Here is a 23,461-nt window from a genome sequence, read left to right on the forward strand (position 1 = left end):
TTCACTGCCACCAAACATCCTTCGTCTTTGCTTTGTCTTGGATCTATCTAATGAACAGTGATAGAGGATACACCACTAGGGTATCTACAGAAGAGTCTGTTCCTAGAAAACAGAAAGGTTTATTGCATGATAACAATAAGAACATTTACATTTGCTCAGGCATTATTACTAGAACCTTAGGGAGCTGGTACACCCTCTGAAAGCTAATGCAGAACAACCCATTTCCATCTACAGACTGTGTGTGACACCAGTAGAACGAGTGGAGCCAATGAAACAAGGACATTCATGTGTTCAGAATGATTACCTTTTCAAACTCGCACTTTCAAGCATTCCATTCTAATCTTAACAATTCACTTTCTAAAAAAAATTCATCTTGTCTCTAACTCTTTTGCCAAAATGCTAATGTTGTCTTGTACATTACAAAATCAGAAATAACAGACATCTTAGGCACTAAGGTTCTTGAAAGACATCTTATGTAAGTGTAGACTACTATACTCAACATTTTAATCAACTTTCCACTACTGTCTCACAGCTGGATCACTAGTTAATGACTGTGTTCTGGTTCCAGCTTTTCAACACAGGTTGCATGAATCTGATCTTCTCTTGAACCCACTTAAGGAAATTTTCTTAACTGGGCATTTTCCTCTAATGACTCCGAACTCTTTAATCTTTTGAGTAATGTATCAAGCATCAGTTTCCTGTTAAAATGTTGAATAAATATTACAGTGACAGGGCTTGGCACGCCAGATAAGTTCTGTTAAATTAGTCAATGAGAGTTTGTACACTTTTGTCAGGGAATATGATAAAGGCAATACAAGAAGCAACATCCAGAACGTGTGAAAATAAGGGATAAGAAAAAACTGTTGTCAATTGAGCCTGTCCCATACATTAAAGGTGCACCTTCACAATATGTCCTGTATAATCTTTTATTTCCCTTTTCATTCTCAATAGCTAAGCAATTGTCTGCAACATGCAAAGGGAAAAACAGGATGGGGGATTTCAAGACTGTGGGGCATATTTTCAAGGTGAGAGGAGAGAGATTTGAAAAAGTCAATTTTGTTTTACATAGAGTGGTTCACGTGTGGAATAAACTTCCTGGGAAGTGGTGGATGTAGGCACAGTTACAACTTTTAAAAGACGCTTAGCTAAATACATGAATAGGAAAGGTTTGGGGGGATATGGGCCAAGAGCAGGCAGGTGGGACGTTTAGTATGCAATTATGTTCAGCATGGACTGGTTGGATGAAGGGTCTGTTTCCATGCTGTATAACTCTATATCTCCATGAGGCACAAATGAGGAAATGAAAAATTAGGAAGTTTTTTTTCTGGTCCTTAGAGTTCCGAGAGGTCACACTGGCCTGTTTACACATTGACCAATGCCGCAATGCACACAGCAATGTTGGCATGGAACTCATCCAGCATCTTTCTGAATGCAGGCAACCTGGTCTAAAAGATCACTAACTTTCTGGGACAAAAACCGGCTGTCCACTTTGCAAACCAAATCTGTGTTTAGATCACTTTTAAGTTTTTCTTTTAGTTCTCCTTAACTGCCTTCTCTCAGATAGTTTATTGATTCAGATCAAGTCCAATTCTTTCATTATTTAGAAGATCTAAATTTAAGTTTCCTTGAAGGCCCATGCTTCTTTTTAGAAAGAGTTTCTAAAATTCAAAAATTCAAAATTTCTACAACTAATCAGACAAGCCTGTTTTCACAAATTATGTGCTCTTTATTTTTGCATTTTGAATGCTGCACCTGCACCATTATCTCCAATAAGTTTAATGTAGTTTAACTAAGGACATTTAGCATGGTTTAATCAAGTAACTTGCAAAATAGAATGGTTATTTTATATATTTTATAGTATTTTTCAAAATGTTTTTCATTTTTGTTGCATCATAACATACTCTTAAACTGCTATCTGTATGAATGCACTGAAAATATCTGATGACTTAAACAGTTTAAAGCAGTAATGTGCGACATCACGAAGTCCAAGGATAAAACACTGGAGGACATCTGGCATTGATGGAGCTCAGCCACCATCCTCCAGCCACTGTGAAGAAAATTATTTTATCACATTGGGAGGGGATAGTGGGACAGAGAAAAGAGTTTGAGCCTCCATAAATGAAAGATAAAATTAGCTGCATCATTTGCTTCTCCTTTGTACGAATCTACTATTGCAGCTGGCTGAAGTTCAGTGGGATAGATTTACAACCTTCAAGAGAATTCAACAGCTGATCTACAGCTCTAGTTTTACACCATGGAAACAAGTTGAAAGCATGTACAGCGCACACTGAAAATGCTCCCACAGCTTCTCCAGATAGTCCATGACATACAGGAGATATACACCAATGCATCATTTTTATTACGAGTGGATCTTCTGTGACATTAGTCATAGAAAGTTAGTGTATATATTATTTTGCTACCTTTGTAACTACTTCGAAAGACTGTCTGTGATGACTTTAATTATCTCATATGCATTAATGTGGAAAGTAAGATTTTACAAAAAAAAGGATTTATTAATATTGCCAAGGACAATGAGAAGTCTGGTTTCTCATGCACAAAGTGTGTTGATTTTTGAGATGTACGTGATCACAAAGCACTGAAGACAGCAAGAGGCAGAAGGGAGAAGGGAAAGGAAAACAAAAAAAGTGTTGAATTGGGGTAAGAGACAAATGATACAAAGAATGGGAGGGAAAGACAGACAGACAGACAGACAAACAAACAGCAAGAGAGACACAGCAAGCTACAATGGTCTAACAGGATGTAAAGCATTTGACTTCTTTTTGCATTTCACTATTATTTCCTAAATGCAGAACTGGACTGTTTCTCAAGATTTCATGTTTCACCTAGGTTACACTATATGATGACATCTGTTGTGATGACATCACAAAAGACCATAGTAACTACAAATCCTGTTCCCTCTAAATTACATTTGCTTTAAGACATGCCAAAGTATTTCAAATTCAGTTGGTTCACAAGAAGATTTAGAAAGCTGAGAAAACCAAGAAGAAGTCCATCTTTTTCACTTTTACTCCAATTTATACTAAGAAAAATTCAAAATGCCCCTGAATATGAAAGGGTGAATGATATTGATCTTGAAGAAAAGCCTCTTACTGTGGCTGAACAGCTACAGCTGGGGCGCTACTGACACTGAAGAAGAAAGAGAATTGGTACCTGATCTTCATGTAACTAATAATGGCTTTGCCTTGGTCGACGGTAAAGAATTCCCCATCATCACTCTTTTCTGAGCTTGACTGAACAATTTTAGCCATGATGTTCTTGAGTTCTTTTAAATTATCTAGCAATGACAAGCGTTTCTCTGCAATAAAACACAACACTGAGTGATTGACCGATTCTCTTAGAAGATAATCCGTTCCATATAAAATGAAGAAGCATTAAGAAGACAGCAACAAATATTTTTGAAAGCTTGTTTTATCTACCACCAAATTAAAGATGTACCTTTTATGAATGTGGCATCAAAATCTTATTAATTCACCTATCAACTGATAAGGTTGGCATGATTATAATCCTTCCATTATCTTATTCATTTGCTCCATTTGGAGTATTCTTTCCTTGCAGTTGACTCTGATGTCAAATCCATGTAAAGAACATTCATCAAATCGCACTGATGGCAATCCAGACAGTGGCTGAACTACAAAGACAAAAGATTCCCAGGTTTGACCTTTAGTTGGGTCTTGGACATGTCACTACAACTGACTTCAATGTCATTCAGGGAGTGGAAAAGTCAGCCAGGGAACCTGCTCCCTAATTCTTATTCAGTAAGCCCTGTTAGAAGGTTCATTGTGTGAATGAGGTCAAAATTAGACTTGGCTCTAAAGCCCTCTCAGTCCAACTGCAGGACATTAGGTGTTGAGGTTCTTAATGTCCACATAGACAAGATATCAGAAGTTACCAAGTGACCAAGAAATGCTACTCTAGCAAGGTATCAAGAACTTTGCAAAATGCAAGGAGTAGTGGTAAGAAACCTAAGATGATATAAGAAATGAACGTTACTGTTTTAAAATTCTTACACATAATGAAATTCTGCCATTTAGACTAACAGCAGGTTAAAACTACACAACAGAGTTGAACAACTTTTAGTTTAACACTCCAATAATCTCCTGAAGAACTGCTACACTCGAAGTGCTATTTTTCAGATAACCAAGGCGTATTCTGAACTTTCAGTGCTGCAAAATGAGAAACTCCGTGGTCTACAATACCAAAAGTCAACTAGCCCATCTTCTTGTCACACTCCTCAATTTCAGCTCTGTCCAGAGCAGATCTCTAATTGCTATTTAAATCCAATTACACATCTACTTAAATGATCTTTCTGGCAACTTATTCCACAAATCTACTGCATTTTGGATGGGGGAAGCTCTCCCTAACTTTGCTTCTTACTACTAAATTCCTATTTTTAATATAATCCTGGCATTCGATCCCGTCAACAAAGAAAACAATGTATGGATGCCGACTTTTGTCAATTTCCTTTTTAAGCTTAAAGGTATCAGCCTTGGCCTGGAAGTAGTTTTCTTAAGTTTCACTCCAAGACTTCAACAAAGTCTAAGTATGCCTCTCAGGTGGGTGCAAAATATTTAACAACACAATGTTGGGATGAAGGAGAATATGAGAGAAATGGAAGAGGATGAGAGAATGAGAGAGAAGCACACACTGAGACAGACAGAAGCTGGCACAGGAAGGGGAAAGCCATACTGACACAGAAGTGAAGGAAGAGAAAGGAAGACAACCACAAATGTACAATGAATTAAACAGATATGAGTGGAAAGTGCGTGAAAAGTAGCGGAGACTGAGGCAGAAGTGGAAGAGGAGCTGAAGAACAGAGTATGAAAGATTTATTGACAGACTTAGCTGCTGCTAGAAGTGTTGGAGAGGCTAACAGCTTTTGGTGGTGTGTGCCTGATTTTTAAAGTTTGCTGTTACATGTATTCAGTGTTGAGAATGCTAAGGAAGTGAACTGGAAGCCAAGCACCCCCAGTACTTCCCATTTCTGAATGCCTGTGTGTGCCCTACCTCCTTGGTGCTTCCCTTTCCTGAATGCCCCAGTAATTCTGGACCCTTTCCCAGTCTGACCGGCTCCCTCTTCCCCAGAACTCACAGTATCCACCTACACCCCATGAATCCTTCCAGTGAACTTATGTACTTTCAAGCTGTCCTCTTGTCCCAACTCCATTTTGTTTAGACTTTCTCAACTCGTCACCCAAAGTCGAGCTGTTCTCCAAAAGGTCTTTGAAGCATCAACCTTGAATCCCACCAAGCAATCCCACATACCAATGTGCCCAAATCCCAAACCACAGAACTATACCTCGGCATAAGCAAAAACGATGTAGAGAAGTATCATCTAGTTCTAGTTTCACATGCTCCTTCGACATTCTTTCGCAGGCTGCAGCCCACTCCTTCCACGCTACAGCTTCACATCTTTATTTCCTCACTCAACCCAGCTTATTTCTTCCTTTTGTTGTGGAAGTGATGGAGCAACATCAAAGTCAAACATGTTCATTTCTGACTGACCACCAACAGATGGAGCAATTTCTCTTATAGAGATACTACTAGGAAAGTAAACTTTTTAAAAATTCAAAATCCTCTTTACAAAGCAAAAATGCACATTCAAAAGGCCACTAGTTCTATAAAAAGTTGTTAATAGCATTAAACTTTATGGGACTAATTATGAGGGAGAATTATTTCCAAATACCATTTCTATGATGATCCTGGGATGTATTCTGACATTTCAGGATAGCATCTGAGGAAAAGAAAAAAAGTGTTCCAGACTAGTTTGTTGATTAAGTCACAATAATCATGGCTGCAGCAGGAAGCCAAGGATTTATCTCATTCTTTTCATGGAAAGAAAGACTTGTGTTTAACCAGGTTTCTTATTATGTATCTCAGAAATGTCTCAAAGCATTTCACACAAAACTAATCATAATTAAATATCATGACTATGGTTATATATGCCTGAATGGTACCTACTAATGGATGAGGGGGACAGCAACATATTTTCTAATTTGATTAGAATAAGTTTTCATTAATTGCCTCTGATCTTGTTGATCATTCATCAACTTAGATAATACTTACCACCGACATTCGCCAAAATGGTTTTCAATAGAGTCATGAACGTAGATATTTGTATCATTGTGAAGTTCTGTTCTTTTGCCCACCAAAACCCAGAAACATAATAATCCAAGAGGATGCCTTGTTTCATGCAATACTCGAAAAGGCTGAGCTGTAGAATTTCCGCCAATCTTCTTTCATGAATAGAGAGAAAAAAGAAAGTTACAATACATCAAAACAACATTCTTCAGAAAACAAATGCAGGGATAACACACACCCACAGATTATTTCCAGCATTCTCTATTCTTATTCACAATCTATTTCTGGGGGACTGATGAGAGGTTAATGTTGGCCAGGACTCTTAGAGAGATCCTCACCCTTCTTCAAATGTGATCTGGGATCGTTACATCTGTCAGAGAGCAAATGAAACCGTGTCTCAAAAACGATACCTTGACTATGGAGTAAAGCATTAATGTAAATCAGTCAATAATATCACTGACGATATAATCATGACATAAGCTGAACAGTTGTACAGTTTGAGATGGAAACTGAGTGAGAAAAATCTCGACTATCATAATGTAAATATTGTGAATAAAGAAGTGGAACTGCTTTATCATGCTTGCGTCCAAACTACTGGTAGAATAAAGCAATTTAGGATTACCAAGCAAATCAATACCAAGGGAACTGGGATAAACCAAGTGTAAGATCAAGGATGCACAAGACTAGGTGCAGAAATTCTTGCTCTGGTCACTCCCATCCTAAACCATTGGATAATAGATGGTCTTTCGCAACAATGGACCTAAGTCAGTTGAATAGGGTCTGAACTTTCAATTTTTTGACTCCAAGGTGAGAAAAATTACAAAAGTAATCCAACATTCTAAAAGTAGAGTATATTAAATTATTTATATATAGAAGAACTGACATCACAAAACCCATGAAGCACAAGATAAAGCACTTGTGTGCTATTTTCATTGATAGAACAATGGGCTGCTTTAAAGAAGGTGGCTGGGGTACAAGTGTGTATGTTAGGTCAACCAAAGCTGGAGATCACTCCTTCGATGGGTAAAGTGACAAACAGTAAGATTAAGCACAAAATGACATATGACAGATGTTAAGTTGATAACACCAATGCCAATCATGAGGAAAAGATAGACCATGAGAACAGACCAACAGGTAACATATAAAATAACCAAAAGGCCGATGGTCGATTAGGAACCAAACAAGGAGACTTAAAAGTGAAAGCAGAGGATAGAACTCAGGTACTAAATTAATATTTTACATGTCCCTACTGTCGTAAAGTTGGATAGAGTACTTGTAAATTGGAAGGCAGGAAGTTAGAATTTTATGTTTGTAAAATCCTAAGGGAGAAGTAATGCATGATCCCTTTAAAAGATTATGTGCTTTTTCCATACTTAGAGATTTAAACAAAATGTCTGTGGGCAGCGGCTTTGGGTTTGCAATGCACAGAAAGCAAACTGAACATGTGTATCAAAAAGCTGTACAACTAGCAGGCCAAGCCGCAGTTTCGTTTTGTTGTCAAGACAACTAGTTTTGAGCCAAGCAATTTGAATCAGGCACTTAGAGACTAAAAAACCAATTAAATTTAAATCTGATGCTTTGACAACATAGGACCAATCTTATTGTAAGAAATTGATATGTCATCAAGGGTATAAAAGGAGGGGGCAGTTGGAAAATCAGGAGAGTCAACTGCCATCTGCCAGAGTTCGCTAGCTCTCACAATCTTCTCTAAGTTTTAGAGAAAGCACCATCTAAATCAGAGGTACCTAAGGCACAACTAGTTAATATTTCTCACAGAAGAATTCGATGGAGAAGACATTCCTGACAAAACATTCGACGGAGAAGGCACAGGACATTCCGGAAGACATAACCTGGCTTTAATTTTGAGAGACTAACATCTGTTTTTTTAAAATTTTGTTTTATATAAGTGGGACTTATAACAGGATACCATTAGAATCTTGTTTTATTTCGGAATAGTTAGTAGTTAGAAGGGGTTTATTTGGTTTGTTAATAATTTAGTTAGTTTGTTCACTGTTAGAGTTAGATAAATAAATTGTTACTTGTTGATTGTAAAGTGAGTGTCAGGGGTTTATTTTATTTAACCACCAGAAGTTGCAAAAAAGCAGGTTACGCCACTTTTCACACTCCTTTTAACAGATTATAGAGTGAGGCACTCCTTTCTGAGTTTTTCGGTTTTAGTTATCAGAGGGGGGTCAACCTCTGCTTTATAATATTTGCCAAGGAAGACAGTACTCGCCTAAGTCACAGTGAAATCAGATATAGCTGAGCTGAAAACTCGATTTAGAAAAGATGTTAGAAAGGCCATCAGTGCTTTAAGTGGATAAATAACCAGGATCAGCAGGGATACTTCTAAGGATTCTGGAGGAAGCAAAAGTGGAAATTGCAGTGGTAATGGCCAAAATCTTCCAATTTCCTTCAGCTATGAGGATGGCTCCAGAGTACTTGAGAACTGCAATTATCATCGATATTTTTAAAATCAACCTGCTCAGACATGTTACAATACATGTCTGGCCAGGTTGGACCTAAAACTGGACCTTTCGTCCAGATGTAGGGGTACTATCACTGTACCACAACAGCCCTCATTTGCAATTGTGATATCCTTGTTCAAAAAACGATGTAACAATAAATTCAGTAGCCAGAAGGCCAGTCAGTTCAATCTCAGTTTTAGAAACAAAATTAACATCTAACTGAACAAGGGTGGATTAATTAAGGCTAAATCAGCAAGGCTTGCTAAAAGAAAATCAAACATAATTAATATAAAGGCAGTCCTCGATTTACAAACATGTGACATACTTACTCATACGCACTAACGAAATCACATACAGAGGTATATTAATATTAATTTTAAAGATCTGACAGGCAAACATTTGTTCATACTTACAAATGGCTATTTTATATTTTACGGTACTGTGTTCTGAATTGTGTACAAATCGACTTAGGAATGTACTCGAATGGATCCATTCATAATCTAAGGATTACCTATTATTGAGTTATCTGAAGAGGTAACAAAGAGTGTGGTGAGGGTAACGTGTTTGGTGCATTACATTTGGACTTAGCAAAGGTAACTGATCAGTGCCACATGATGGGCTGTAACTTTGCTGACAAACCTACGGAATAAAAGGGGAAGTGGCAATACAAATACAAAATTGACTGAGTGAGGAAACAGAGTAGTGGTTAATGATTGCTTCCCCAGGTGTAGGTACTTAGGCCAGTGCTTTTCACGATATACATTAATGAATTGAACTTCACTGCACAGGGGACGAGTTTAAAATTTGAAGATGAAACAAATATTAGAAGTCCTGTGAAGAGGACAGTGATGAACTTAAGAGGAAGTGGCCTGGTGGAATGGGCAGACACATGGCAGATACAAGTGAGTGTAAAGAAATGCAAAATGATACTTTTTGGTGAGAAGAAAATTCATAGCATGAACAATTCTAAGTATAGTAGAAGAAGACAATGTTTGAGGTCAACATGGAGAATGCTTCATAGAAGGCACTGTCTCCTTCATCAATATTGCTGCATGTGTAACTGAGTACAGAACTAGATCTAATTCAAGATGATAGACAAACAATTTAAAAGTTAGAAGTATACTTGGGCCAATATGACCAAAATCTACCTTCCGTTCATGGTGAAAATGAATCAAAAAAGGAGTCAAAGATAAAGGCATGGCACTGGTAATTTAATCAGTTAAATTAGGTGAAAGGAAACATATGACACATTAACCGATCTGTCATTTCATCCCTCACCCAAACCACCAACAAGAAACAAGACAACAGATAAATGAGAGAAAAATAAGGCATACAACAAGTATATTCTAACTGGTAATTAAGTGACAAATGCTGAGGTCTTTTCAATTAAAAAAAGAGCAAATATGTAGTTTTAAAAACAATAGCAAATTCTAAATCTAGAGCAGTATACAAAATAAATTTTGAGTCATTCAAAATAATCCAGAAGAGACGTGAACAGAGATCAGGTAGCAAAAAGGAAATATCTTCAAGCAATTCTCAGTAAAGATGAGGAGAGATAACGCTTTTACACACATGGAAAACTAAGATAGTCAAATAAAAGATGGGAACAATTAGAGATTATATGGTTGATACCAAAGTCCTTAATAAATAGTTCTACAATGAAAAGGGAAAATAAAACTCTAATATATCCAACTGGAATAGTAAATAAGGCACCACTGGAGAAATATTCAAAAGGAAGTTTCATTAATAAAAAGTTAATGGGAACGAGAATTTTTAAAAAGTCAGCTAGCTCAGATGGTGTGCAAACGAAATATTAGAGGTTAGGATGAAAAATCTCAGAGGCACTGACTGGACTTTTCCAAATATTCGTCGACAATATAGGCCTCAACTTTCACTTTAGAGGCAGGGTAAAGGAGACAGGCCTGTTTCATAATCCCACACCAACCTACAGGTGGATACAATCACTGAGCTGAGATTTTGACCATGGCATCCTGTTTATTGGCATGGACAGAGCATTGTTAGCCAATCAAAGGCTTTCAGTGCAACAGGAGCAAAAGGTTGCAGCAAAGGGTGCGAAGGGTCACTAAGAGGGTGCTTCCACATGAACATGCCTTCTCAGCAACAATTTTTATAATTAAGAAGAGGAAGCAATTAGGCTGTCAACATGTGGAGGTGGGGGAAATCCTTCTACAGGCCTGCAGGCCTACTTGGAGCTTTGGTCCAATGGCCAGCAGCTGGACATTTGCCTCCAAGCAATTAAACTGCCCCTTGTCACACTAAAAAACTGGAGAATGAATGGGAAATCCTGGTTGGTTTCTGCTGACTGACCTTAACAAGGCTTTAATGAGACTCGTTGGTTGTCTTTTTCATAGGGGTTAGCAGCCACGTTGGTCCTCAAACCCATCTCCCTTAAAAATGTCACCACTAAGAATGGGATCAGGATACTGCCACACTGGCTACTGTTCATATTTTTGGTCTCCTTTTGTTCCTGCTCTCGACATCAGTGGGGCCTGAAAATTCTGTCCCTGAATTCTTCTCAAGAAGAATGGGTAGAATCTGCATCCCTCATGAGGAAAAGGTCAACGCATGAGCTAGTGTTGGAGTTGCACTTATCCAGGAAAGTGAAAAATATTCCATCACAAACCTGACTCACACCTTGTATATAGTGGATAGGCTTTGGGGAGTTAAGAAGTGAGTTACTCGCTGCAGGATTCCTAACCTCTCACCAGCTCTTGCAACCACCAGACCTGACACCCATCCCTCCCTCACCATGACACTCGATCCTAGTTCTTCACACAAGGTCTGGTCCATCATACTCCTCACCCACTTTCTCTGCTCTAAGGTGAACAATCGCAGCTTCTCTCGTGCCTCCACATAATTGAAGCCCTCATCACGCACACAGTTATTGCAAATCTTTTCTGAATCCTCTCCTATGCTCTCAATGTCCTTCCTTCGATGTGACGTCTCAGAAAATGATGTCTCAGATTTAGCAGTTTATAAAAGGAAAAGCGACTAGGTTACTGCCTTCAAACTCAGATTCATCCAGCTTTTACTCTTTCTTGTTGCAAGTATGGTATTTCACATGCAAAATAACTTTATTGCCCTATTATACTTCAGATTTTAAATTGCACCATTAAATATTATTAAATATAGCCATGTTATAATAGGGACTTGACAAATAATAAGTTTAAAGAAAAACTCAAGAACCTCCTCAAATACTTTCATTATGTTGCTCATAATTAATAAGTAAATGAAAGAAGTTTACTTCTGTACAATATAAATTACTTTTGAGAGTACACTTAATATTCTGAATAACTACTGCTATAATGTAACAAACAGTGTAATTATCCTTCAGTTGAAATAAGGAAGTAATATAAAGGCAATCATAGGATAAAACCACAGATGAAATGATTCAAAGCTCCAGCTGGCTTTCTGGAACTGTTCCATGTTCTCGAAAATATAGTTTGTCTGGAAGAAAACTTAAATTCCAAAGAACTTTTTCCTGAAATATGAATTCAGAAAATTTTCTTGGAAAAAAACAGCTACATTACAGCAAGCAGTAAATTTTTACATATAAAATGAAGGATGTTCCAGAACACAAGTTAAAATTTAATCTTGCTGTTTGGTTTTCTCTTTCATACAGACAGTCCCAGATTTATGAACATCTGACTTACGAACACTCGTACTTGCGAACACGATATCATACAAGGGTGTTGTGATAATATTTTAAATATCCAACATACGAACATTTCCTCATATTTATGAATGGCTATTTCATATTGTCCAGTATTGTGTTCTGACTTGCTAGCAAATCAACTTAATGAACATACTCAAGAACAGAACCTGTTCACAATCTGGGGAATGTCTGCTTTGTTACTTATATATATTTTCTAACCAACATGTTCAGCAATGTTATTAGACACCTCTGAAGCAGGTGGGACTTGAATTCAGGCCTCGTGATTCAAAGGCAGGGACACTATTACTGTACCACAAGAGCCCTTTTGTTCATATGATTTAACTGCATCTTACTCTTGCATATGTTGTTGCGAAGAAGTGCAATAAATTAAGAAAACATTAATTAATTCATTTTTATTTTGGGAGAAATTCCATAACCTCAAGGTCTAATTTGAGACACATATAACTCGTCAACATAAGCCTTCTTATCCGGGTGCCCTGAATTAATGACAACTTGGATACAATTCAAGGGGAACTTTTGAAAATTAAACATCATCCTACATGACCCCAACCTACCTCACTGACCTCAGCACTGCTAGTTGGTAAATGTGCATTAAATAAAAATAATAAGGTCTTGCTGTTTAGTTCAGTAGGAACCACAAGTCCCTGAGATTTCTGGATTTCCCACCCTTCCTCCCCACCAAAAACATAACTCTATCTGAAAGACACTCACTTATTATCATTTTAGACAGCATTTTCTATGTTAAATTAGTAACTGAGAAAAACAGTGGTAATGATGAAAATAAACAACTTGCAAATAATGTTTTCAGACACTTTCAACTCAACTAAACTGGTATTCCAGTGCATTACTTTCTTAAACATCTTGAAATCACTTGGTGCTAAATAATAGTGTGACATCATGGGATTTGACAATATGCAGAAGATATACAATGCCAAATATGGGCTCAACTGTCCTCACTTTTTTAGAATCACAATTTCAACACAGAAATAAACTATTTTGCTTACTGTCTACTGATCTACTGTTCCAGTTTCCAGCTGTATCCCTTACTACCTTTTTAAGTATTCATCTATTGCCACTGAAATGGTGTGGCTGAATTGGCTTCAAGATCCCTGTGATAACATATTTTATATTCTAATAGTCTTTTGCATGGAACAAAAAAAATCAACCTCTTGCTTTATGCATCCGATACTACTCTGGATATGATACTCCTTACACAACAACTATAGGAAATAATCTTTTATTACTTACCCTTCCATAATTCTATGTGCTTTTATTTGCTATCCCTTAACCTTTCATTAGTGAGTGCAGCCCTATCCCAAATTGAAAATGGTGCTACCTGTGTGTAAAAGCATTGTCCCACTAATAACATAAACCAGCTGGAATAATGCGGAGTAAGTGAACATGCAAGAAATACATTGATAGACCAATATCTGGTGATATAAGAGCTGTCCTGGGATTACTTTATGAAGTCCAATTTGCAAATTGAGCATTTAGGATATCCTCTCTCTCTCTCTTCCTTCATGTAGTGGCCTTGTTATTGAAGGGTTACGATCAAAGGCAGGTCCTAAAAGTCACCACAGCAAGTACATGGATTAATTTCACAGCACTGGCATCATTAAGCATGGCGTGACAGCCTTCCAACCTGGTGTGGCAGTCTTCCAGCCTTGCATAGCCTCAGCGTGGACTCCTGGTCTCAAGGTGATTCCAGAGCAATCCGCCTCACAAACCTTGAAGTGAAGTCTGGCACTGTCTGGAGCCAAGGTCCAGTGCAGACTGGAGGCTAGGTGCCAGCGTGGTCTGGGTTGAAAGTTGCTCTGGACTTTTATTTCTGCAATGCTGGTTGTTTTATTTCTCTATTTTCTAAGATATTTTGTTTCAAAAATATACTTATTCATAACATAAATCTTTTTATATATACATAGTCACAAATGCAGTTCGTTTCTGTACAGTAGCATATCAAGGAAATGAACAAACATTGGAGTTTGGCTCTATCCTAATAAACCAAAGGCGCCTCTTTCACATACAAGACTATATTTACATACATTTGAGGCATTGGGTGGGTCCAATAACTGAACAGACCTCCATTTAACTTCTGCACAAAGATCTCAGATAGTGGTGTCTCCCCACTGCACCTTGGCAGCAGCTATCACAAGCTTTAGTGCATCCCACAGCACGTAGTCCTGGACCTTGGAATGTGCCAGTTTGCAACACTTGATCGCAGTCAACTCTTTGTTCTGGAAGACCAACAGCGTCTTTCACCATGTTGATGGTCCTTCAAGTACGGTCATCGTAAGCGTACTGTGGCACTTTTGTACCTAACATGGTGCTGTAAGTGGCAACTTATAAACTTTTCATTGTACTCATTTGAGCTGATTCAAATTCAATTCACTACCTGGATGAACTGGAATCTATGCTTAGGGTACTAGTTATGCTTTAAATGATGGTAAAAGATTTGTTACGACATTGATAACCAAAGCAGCTGAATCTATTCATTTTGTTAAAGCCTACTTGGCTGCTCCTACTTTTGTAACTCTGCAGTCAATGACATTCTTTCTACATATTCAACTTTAGTCCTTCATGTTCTTTTCGCCATCTGCCATGCTTACAGGCAAATGACCAGACGAAGGACTCTACTGTATTGTTACATAGTTATTAGATGGCTGTAAGACCCAACACAGAACGGATGGCCATAATGGGAAATTAAACATGATCCTGAATCTTTAAAAGCAATTTACTTTTGAAAAACATTTGCCAACTCAATGCACTTTTGCATCAAAGTTCAACATGACAGTTTCCAAATTGACATGTTTATCACTTACTTTTGGACTCCATCCACTGTTAGTTGGATTAGATCAGAGATTTGTTCAGAGGAAATAAATTTCCAGGCGAGTGTGTTTTCTCTATGCACACCAGGAACCTTTCCATCCTGTTAGTAAATAACAAACATGCAATCAACCATTATCATTCATTACAATATAGATTTATCTGTGTTAAAATCAAAGGCAAAGAATTCTCAGTTCATGTCAGATATCTCTTCTATGAATATACATAATAGGAGCAGAAATACGCCATTCAGCTTCTCGAGCCTGCTATAGCATTCAGTAAAATCATGGCTGATCTGTTTGTGTTTCAAATTTCAATCCATCTCACCCTGGATGATCTTTGGTTTCCTTACCTCACAAGTATCTAGCCAGCTCTGACTGAAAAAAATTCAATGATCCCATTTCATCGCCCTCTAAGACAAAGAGTTTCAAGATTGCACAACTCTGACAGAAATAAAATTTTCCTCATCTCTGTTCTTAAAGAGTAACCCCTAATTTTAAAATAGAGTTCTTAGTTCTGGATTCATCCACAAGAGATAATATCCTTTTCACATCCACCTGGTCAGGGCCATAAGGATCTTACGTTGTGTATACAGGACCTTCATTCAGATCACCTCTTCCTTTTCTAAAGCCCATTGGTAACAAAGCCAGCTCAAACTATCATCACAGACAACCCATTCATTGGCCTTTTTGATTTCATTAGAATTCCATCAACCTACTTGATTACACACTGCACCTGCACACTGATATTTTGTGACTCATTCACTTCCTCCGCCATCGATGCTCAGCAACAACATTATGTACCATCTGCAAGATGCACTTCAGAGTTCACCAAGATTCCTCGACCACTACTATCTAGAAGGACATGGACATTCTTGGGAACAATGCCACCTGCAAGTTCCTCTCCAAGCTGCTCACCATCCTGACTTGAAAATATATCACTGTTCCTCAAGTGTCTCTAGGTCAAAATATTGGAACTCCCTCCATAACAACATTGTGGGTCTATCTACAGCACATAAAATGCAGCGGTTCAAGAAGACGTTGGATGGGCAATAAATGCTGGCCCAGCCAGCAACACCCATATTTCATGATTTTTTTTTAAATGCACTACAACACCCAGATCTCTCTGCACTGCAGATTTCAGCAGTTGTTCTCTGTTTACGTAATACACTATGTTTTTCATTTTCCTTCTAACATACTTAACTCCACATTTCCCCATGTTATACTTCATCTGCCAGATCTTTGCCTTTTCACTCAACCTATCTACATCAGTCTGCAAACTCAAGTGCTCCTCACAACATACTCTCATGCTCATCTTTGCATCATCAACAAATTTAACCATCACGTCTTCTCTCCCTTCATCTAAGTCACTGATGTAAATCATAAAAAGTTGAGATCCCAGCACAAACTCCACAATCTGCCAATGAGGCCAACATCCATTTTCTTCCTGCAAGCTAGCAAGCCAGCCAGCCAACCTTCTATCCATGCTAGTTACCCACAGTTCATGAGGCATTTACTTTTCATAATAAGTTTTGACATGACAGCTTATCAAATATCTTCCAGAAATCCAAGTACAGTAATCTACTGGCTCTCATTTATCATATGTTCCTCCTTCAAAGAACTCTAATAAATTATTAAATATGATCTTCCTTTTACAAAACTATGCTAAATCTTTTCAATTGCGTTTTTCTAAGGTTATACATATATTCTTAAGTCTAGTGGCACAGTGGTAGTGTCTCTACCTCAGAACCAGAATGTCTGGGTTCAAATTCCACCTGCCCTGGATTGTGTCTAACACATCTACATAGGTCGATTAAAATTACTATGTCACCCTCTTTGGCGTCAATTGGCCCCAACCCGCCTCCAACTACCTATTACTTACATGCCTGCAGAAGATTTGATGATGCTCTAGTGGAACGGTACCAATGAGCCATAAGGCTTGGGCTTAAGTCTCACTTGCTTCAGTGGTGTGTCAAAATATATGCGAACAGGTGAATTAAAAATTTCTCTCATGATCAATTCTTTCAGGGTTGATTCTAATAATTTCCCCAACAACGGATATCAAACTAACTGATCTATAATTTTCTGCTTTCTGCGTCCCTATCTCTTGAATACATACGTTATTGTTACAACTTTCTAGTCTCATGGAATCTTTCCAAAATCTAGGGAATTTGATGACCTCATTAGCCATTAGCAAGATTCGTGATCTTGTCAATTGACACTGGATAAAACTAAAAATGTTATTATTACCCATCTAGCCTTTGCCAGCCATTTGGTAAATCAATCTAAAAGTACACCCATCACTCCGTCTTCCTCATTGCTTCTGTTATAAAATACTAAAGCTGCTAAAACTCTTGCGTGACACAGCAGTCTGAAAATTTAATGAATTTTATTCTTATCAGAGTATCCATACCTTTTACAATTCCTGTTATGACTAGCAAATTTATGAAATACAACAATCACATTTCCACTGCTGTCATCACACATCACTGGATGCAATGATAAATTTGTGTTTACTGTATTAATAATTCAAGCTTGCGATTTATGAAAGGCAGTTACGGTTGAGATGTTTGGAAAACAGACTTGGTAAAATAGAATATTAAGGAACACAATAGCAGAAAATGATTTTGTGTGTATGCTTGAAGCTTATTAACTTTAAAAATATCGTTGATATCACAGTCAATATCCACCAAGCTAGAATATGACAACTGTCAAGTAAAAATGAACACCCACTTTACTGCAGAGATTGAAAATTAAGGTCAACACATTTCAACAATATTTTCCAGTGTGGAAAATTCAGCTGTATAATCTGGCTGACAACATTAGCCATACACATAAACACACACTCACTGAAAAATAATACTGGGATAACTGGCTAGAGTTATTGCATTCCCATCTGGGTCACAGTGGTCAAGAGTTCTTTTTTGTGTCACAGAAATATAAGAAACACACATATCTCAAAATTACTCATGATTTCCACGTCATTTTTAAAAACCTAGACATGGAAGTCTAGATAAATATCAAAATAATGGGTTTGAATTCAATAAATAATGTAACATTAAGTGAATAAATTAAGTCAAATAAACTGAGATGAAATATCATGAAGACTGTGTGAGAAATGTGTGACGAAAGTTAGCAGTGGTGAATCCATGTGTTGAAAAAGGAGGGGAGGAGGAGTAAAAAAGAGGGTGTTGAAAGAAGAGAGAAGGGGAGAAACTGGGATATAGTGAGAAGGCAAGTGAGAAAAGATGACAGGAAAGGATGTTGCTCAATAGGGGAAAGGAACCAAAAGAAGGGGAGGGTGGGCTAGTGTCTGCATTTTACTAAAATTGCTGGTACTTAACCTGTAATCTATGTTGCTGTTTTTCTTTAGTTTGTGTTTGCTAACTGGCTTTCAGCCTGCTTCAGAATGTAGCATTTGTGTTTGATTACTATTATGTTAAGATATGCATAACTCCTGGAGGTTTGGCTGATATATCAACAGCACCATCTTTGAAAAGCTGCATTTGTAACTGCCAGCAGTGGATTTATTAGAGAATGATAAACTCACAGTATAGAAGGATACCACTTGATTCCATCGTGATGGTTCTGGCACTTAGAATGAGGTATCCAATTAGGTCCACTTGCCCCTCTTTTTCTTTCATCCCTGTATTTTTTCCCCTTTAGGAATTTATTCAGTTGACTTTTGAAAGCTATTACACTGTCTTCTATGCAATACATTCCAGATCATCAATTGAGTATTACAAAAAACTCTTATTTTCACTTTTGCTTCTGTTGACAATCATTTGAGTTTGAGACCCCTGGTTACCAACTCTGCAAACACTGCAAACAGCTTCTCTTTATGTCCTATTCCAGTAAACCTATTCTGCATCACTTCAAAGTTTTAGCATCCTTCCTGAGTATAGAACACAGAATTGAGCACAATGCTTCAGCTGACACCCACCAGTGACAAATAATTAAAGTCAGGATGTGACACCATGAAACAACAATCCACTGTCTCCCAGGAATGTCACAGATTAATTTCCTCTGGAGATCTCCCTTCATGCATTCAATCTCATAATCCTCAACAATGGAAAGTTTGCTTATACCTTCTTCCCAAGATCTACAAACGGGGCTGCTCTGGCAGAACCACACCCTTTTAGCTCGATCCTGCCCAATAAAACGGCTTTCTTATCAACTAACATCTATCTTGCAATCTCCCTTTTTCCCAACTTACATGTGAATCTTCCAATATCCTCTGCTTCTTTCTTGAAAGAGAGACGCACATAGTCGTCCTTCAGTAACACCCATTTCCATCTGGCCGAGTTTGTTCTTGCATTTTAAGAACATAGGAAGTAAGAGCAGGAGTAGGCCATCTGGCCCGTCGAGCCTGCTCCACCATTCAATAAGATCATGGTTGACCTTTTCATGGACTCAGCTCCACTTACCTGCCCGCTCACCACAACCCTTAATTCCTTCATTGTTCAAAAATCTATCTTCATCTTAAAAACATTCAATGAAGTAGCTTCAACTGACCCACTGGGGAGGGAATTCCACAGATTCACAACCCTTTGGATGAAAAATGTTCCTCCTCAAATCAGTCCTAAATCTATTCCCCCTTATTTTGAGGCTATGCCCTCTAGTTCCAGTTTCATCTGTCAGTGGAAACAACCTCCCTGCTTCTTATCTATTCCCTTCATAATTTTATATGTTTGAGATTTTTGAACAACATTTCTCTTTATGTACTTGTTCCAAATAAAAGGTGTTGCAATGATAACTTGTCCTAGTTATTTCTGACTATTTTGTGCGATATGTAGAATATTCTTTGTACCACTCCTACTCAGCTCCCCTCCTTTACCTTTTTTCCCAGTATATTGATAACAGTACTCACACAGTTTTCTGCTTTCACTCCAAATTGGAAAATTCCAAGAATTTTCACCAATCTGTGGTCTTTGTATGACTATCTCCAACTTTATTCTTCTTTTCCTTGCCTTTCCAATTCCCACTTTTGAAGATCGGATAATGGTCAATATTCACTGAAAGCTCATTGACTCCTATAGCTATATTCACTGCACTACTTAACTTCCTGCATCCAGTAGTGACGATATTCCATTCTCCCAGCTTCTCTATCACATCTATTCTGACCATGCATCCAATTTGTTCATTTCTGTCACAGCTATTCTATTCATATCAATTTCCCTTCCAATGGTTCTAATGTGTTTCTTTCCCCTGATTCAATGATTCCCTCACCAACCCACTACTGTGGCTGACAGTTCTCTCAACCGAGTCAATTATATTTCCACAATTATGCTGCCACTTACCATCCCAGACCATGATTGGGTTCCTTTTGACCTCATCATTCAATCAGCAGCCTTCACATTTATTGGACCATCTTCCATCATTTTTGCCCATCCAACAAAATGCCCTACCAAATACATATTCCCTTTCCCTTCCAGCATTCCAAAGGTACAATCCCCTCTGCAACCGTCCTTCTGGTCCACACAGTGATCACATCCAACACATGTGTCCAGAAGCATCATTCCATTCAGGTGCAGGAGAAGCAACACCTCTTTTATCTTTTATCACCTTCCTTTTTGTCATCCAAAGCCCCAAAAATTCGTTCCAGGTGAAGCAGCAATTTACTTGTGTTTCTTTCATATTAGCATACTGCGTACACTGCTCACAATGTGGTCTCCAGTATACTTCAGAGATCAAGACAGATTGTGTGTTGGCTTTTCAGAATTCATCAGCTCAGTTTGTAACCATCCAGTCATCTACTTTTTCCATGCCATTCCACTCTGACTTCAGCCTCAACACTATGCAATGAAGCTCAAGAGAAGCTTGAGGAAGAGTAACTCGTTTTCAATGCAGCACTTTACAATCTTCCAGACTCAACAATGAATTTGACAACTTTGGATCATTACTGGAGCCTTTTTTTGTTTAGCGTGTTGTTCAATTCTTTTTCTTGGATACCACCTGTTGATAATGATTCTGCTACTGCCAATTGTTCTAGACCCATCTGTTGTTTCATTACTGTCTTCGTATGGATTCAATGTTAAAGTCAACAATTTTAGGCCATGATCTCTGACCTCATTTTGGTCTTTTTTTTGCCATGTCCCCAGTCAGGGTCTCGTTTTTCATGTTACTGCTTTCAGACAGAGCTATTATTCTGCCAGTCATACTTACTCTTAACAAATGTTTTATTTCTTCACTACAAACATTACCATTCCCTTTGCCTTCTGTTCCTTGACATCTTTATCATTTACACACATACAAACAAGCAGTAGTAGGCCTTTCAGGTCTTCAAACCTCCTCTGGCATTCAATAAACAGCTTATCTGACTGCAATCTCAAATCCACATTCTTGCCTATCCCTGTTAACTTTTTACCTTTTCCCAAACACTCACTTTTGCTCCTCCTCCCTCTCCACACTTTTCCAATGGCAGAGAGCTCATCATACTTCTACCTTCTGTCATTTCTAAAGAATTATATTCAAGTTGAAATGCTAACTCGGGTTCTCTGTCCACAGATGCTGCCACATCTGTCAAGTATTTCCAGTACTTTCAGTTTTTTTTATCTGAGTCTATAACAAGTGCCTTAAAGTTAAATAAAGACAATTACAAAAGTAAGAAGATAGAGTTGGTTAAATTAGACTGGTAAAATAGATGCAAAAGGTAAGATTATGGATAAGCAGTGGCACATATTGAAGGAGGTTATAATTGTCAACAGGAAATTAGATCAGTAAACTAGCAAGAAAGATACAAACAGACAGAGACTGCAAGGGTATCTCCGTGAGGATTTGTGGAGAACATTAAGAGCATTGTTTCAGAATAAGGTGTCAAAAAGAAATGAGGAAGAGTTTAGTTTACTTTCAAAGGGTCATTAATCTTTGGAATTCTGCACCCCTGAGAGCTGAAAAAGTTATGTCATCAAATATTTTCAATATGGAGATAGATTTTTTGAACTACAGAGGAATCAGGAGGTTTGGAAAACAGACAGGGAAGTATAGTTGAGAACAAGATCAGCCAAGATCTTAATGAACACAAGAGAGCAGTTTGGCTGATCCTGATCTGATTTCTTACATTCCCATACTTCTCAGCTTCACCCATGCATATCATTTCACTCTTCCAAATCCACTGCTCTTCAATCATCTTTATTTGGTGCATTTTACCTTGACAATTTCATGGAGCCCCTAAAGATTATTATGCCACCCAAAGTACAATTTCTAGCTTTTGTAGCATGCAAACTGAGCAAGTCAGAACCTTGTTAACGTTTATGGGAAAACTCCACTCTGCACCCAGAGCTCGCCAGTAATGTAAACTGGCACCTTATGATTCCCATGATTATAAATCCATCTCCTAATTCCAAACATTCACCATGGTGGTGGATTATCAATAAAGCAAAAATGGAAATTGCTGGAAAGGCTCAGCAGGCCTGGCAGCATCTGTGGAGAGAAATCAGAGATAATGTTTTGTGTTCAGTGACATCAACTCTGATTTCTCCACATAGATGCTGCCAGACCTGCTGAGCTTTTCCAGCAATTTCTGTTTTTGTTTCTGATTTCCAGCATCTGCAGTTCTCTCAGTTTTTAATAAATGAAGAACCCGCACTTTGCAAATCCTATCCTCGTTTGTGAGGTTTTTATTTGATTTTGCAGGGTGCTGATGGGTGCTGTTGTTGGTTGCTTATGATGATTGTTGGGGTGTTGACGGGAGTTTGATCGGGATTTGCTGGAGGTGTTCTTCGGTGATAATGATGGGAGTTGTTGAGGATGTTGATGGGGAGGGGGGGTGGTTGGATGAGGTTTTTGGAAGGTTGATGGGGGGTTTTTTTACAGGGAACGTTGCTGCGATATTGATTGGGATGGGGGGTGATGTTGTTTGGGATGATGAGGATATTGGGAAGTTGATGGGAGATGGGAGATTTTTGGGGAATTGATTGGAGAGTCATTTGGGCGTGTTGATGGTGGGGGATTGATGAGGAGTTGTTGGGAAGGTTAATGGGAAATATTGGGGGTTGATGGGTGTACATGGGGCTATTGATAGAGGTGTTAATAGGTGCTGTTATTGGGGAGTTTAATGGAGATCAATGGGGTATTGATGGCGGAGTTAGATGGTGCCTTGCAGTGGAAGGTGTGATGGTAGTTTGCGGGGAGGGCTGATAGGGTGGGGGGATGTTGATGGGGTTGGGGTTGATGTGAGAGGGAGCGAGGGGTGGGGTTGACGTGGGAGGGAGCGAGGGGTGGGGTTGACGTGGGAGTGGGAGTGGGGGTTGAAGTGTGGGGACAGGTGGATGGCAGTTGATGAGGGTGATGGGATGGTAGATGAGGGAGTGGGGTTGATGGTGGGTAGATGGGAAAGTGGGGTTGATGGGGCGTAGATGGGGAAGTGCAGTTGA

The 23,461-nt window shown here is 38.4% G+C and overlaps 1 protein-coding gene across 5 annotated transcripts in view; it reads right to left on the minus strand.

Moving 5' to 3' along the window:
* cabcoco1 (ciliary associated calcium binding coiled-coil 1) overlaps nt 1-23,461 on the minus strand; it is a 137,176-nt gene that overhangs the window by 63,472 nt on the left and 50,243 nt on the right. For 2 of the 5 annotated variants that reach the window (XM_048609119.1, XM_048609116.1), the window contains exons 2-5: nt 15,084-15,190; nt 6,085-6,254; nt 5,705-5,752; nt 3,172-3,316 (exon numbers count right to left, since the gene is read on the minus strand). In XM_048609119.1, coding sequence (XP_048465076.1) covers nt 3,172-3,316; nt 5,705-5,752; nt 6,085-6,254; nt 15,084-15,190 — 470 coding nt within the window. The remainder of the gene's footprint in view (nt 1-3,171; nt 3,317-5,704; nt 5,753-6,084; nt 6,255-15,083; nt 15,191-23,461) is intronic. The other 3 variants (XM_048609121.1, XM_048609118.1, XM_048609117.1) reach the window with 2 other exon arrangements.

This window comes from Rhincodon typus, chromosome 20 (genome assembly GCF_021869965.1).
Source record: "Rhincodon typus isolate 14 chromosome 20, sRhiTyp1.1, whole genome shotgun sequence".
Taxonomy (NCBI): Eukaryota; Metazoa; Chordata; class Chondrichthyes; order Orectolobiformes; family Rhincodontidae; genus Rhincodon; species Rhincodon typus.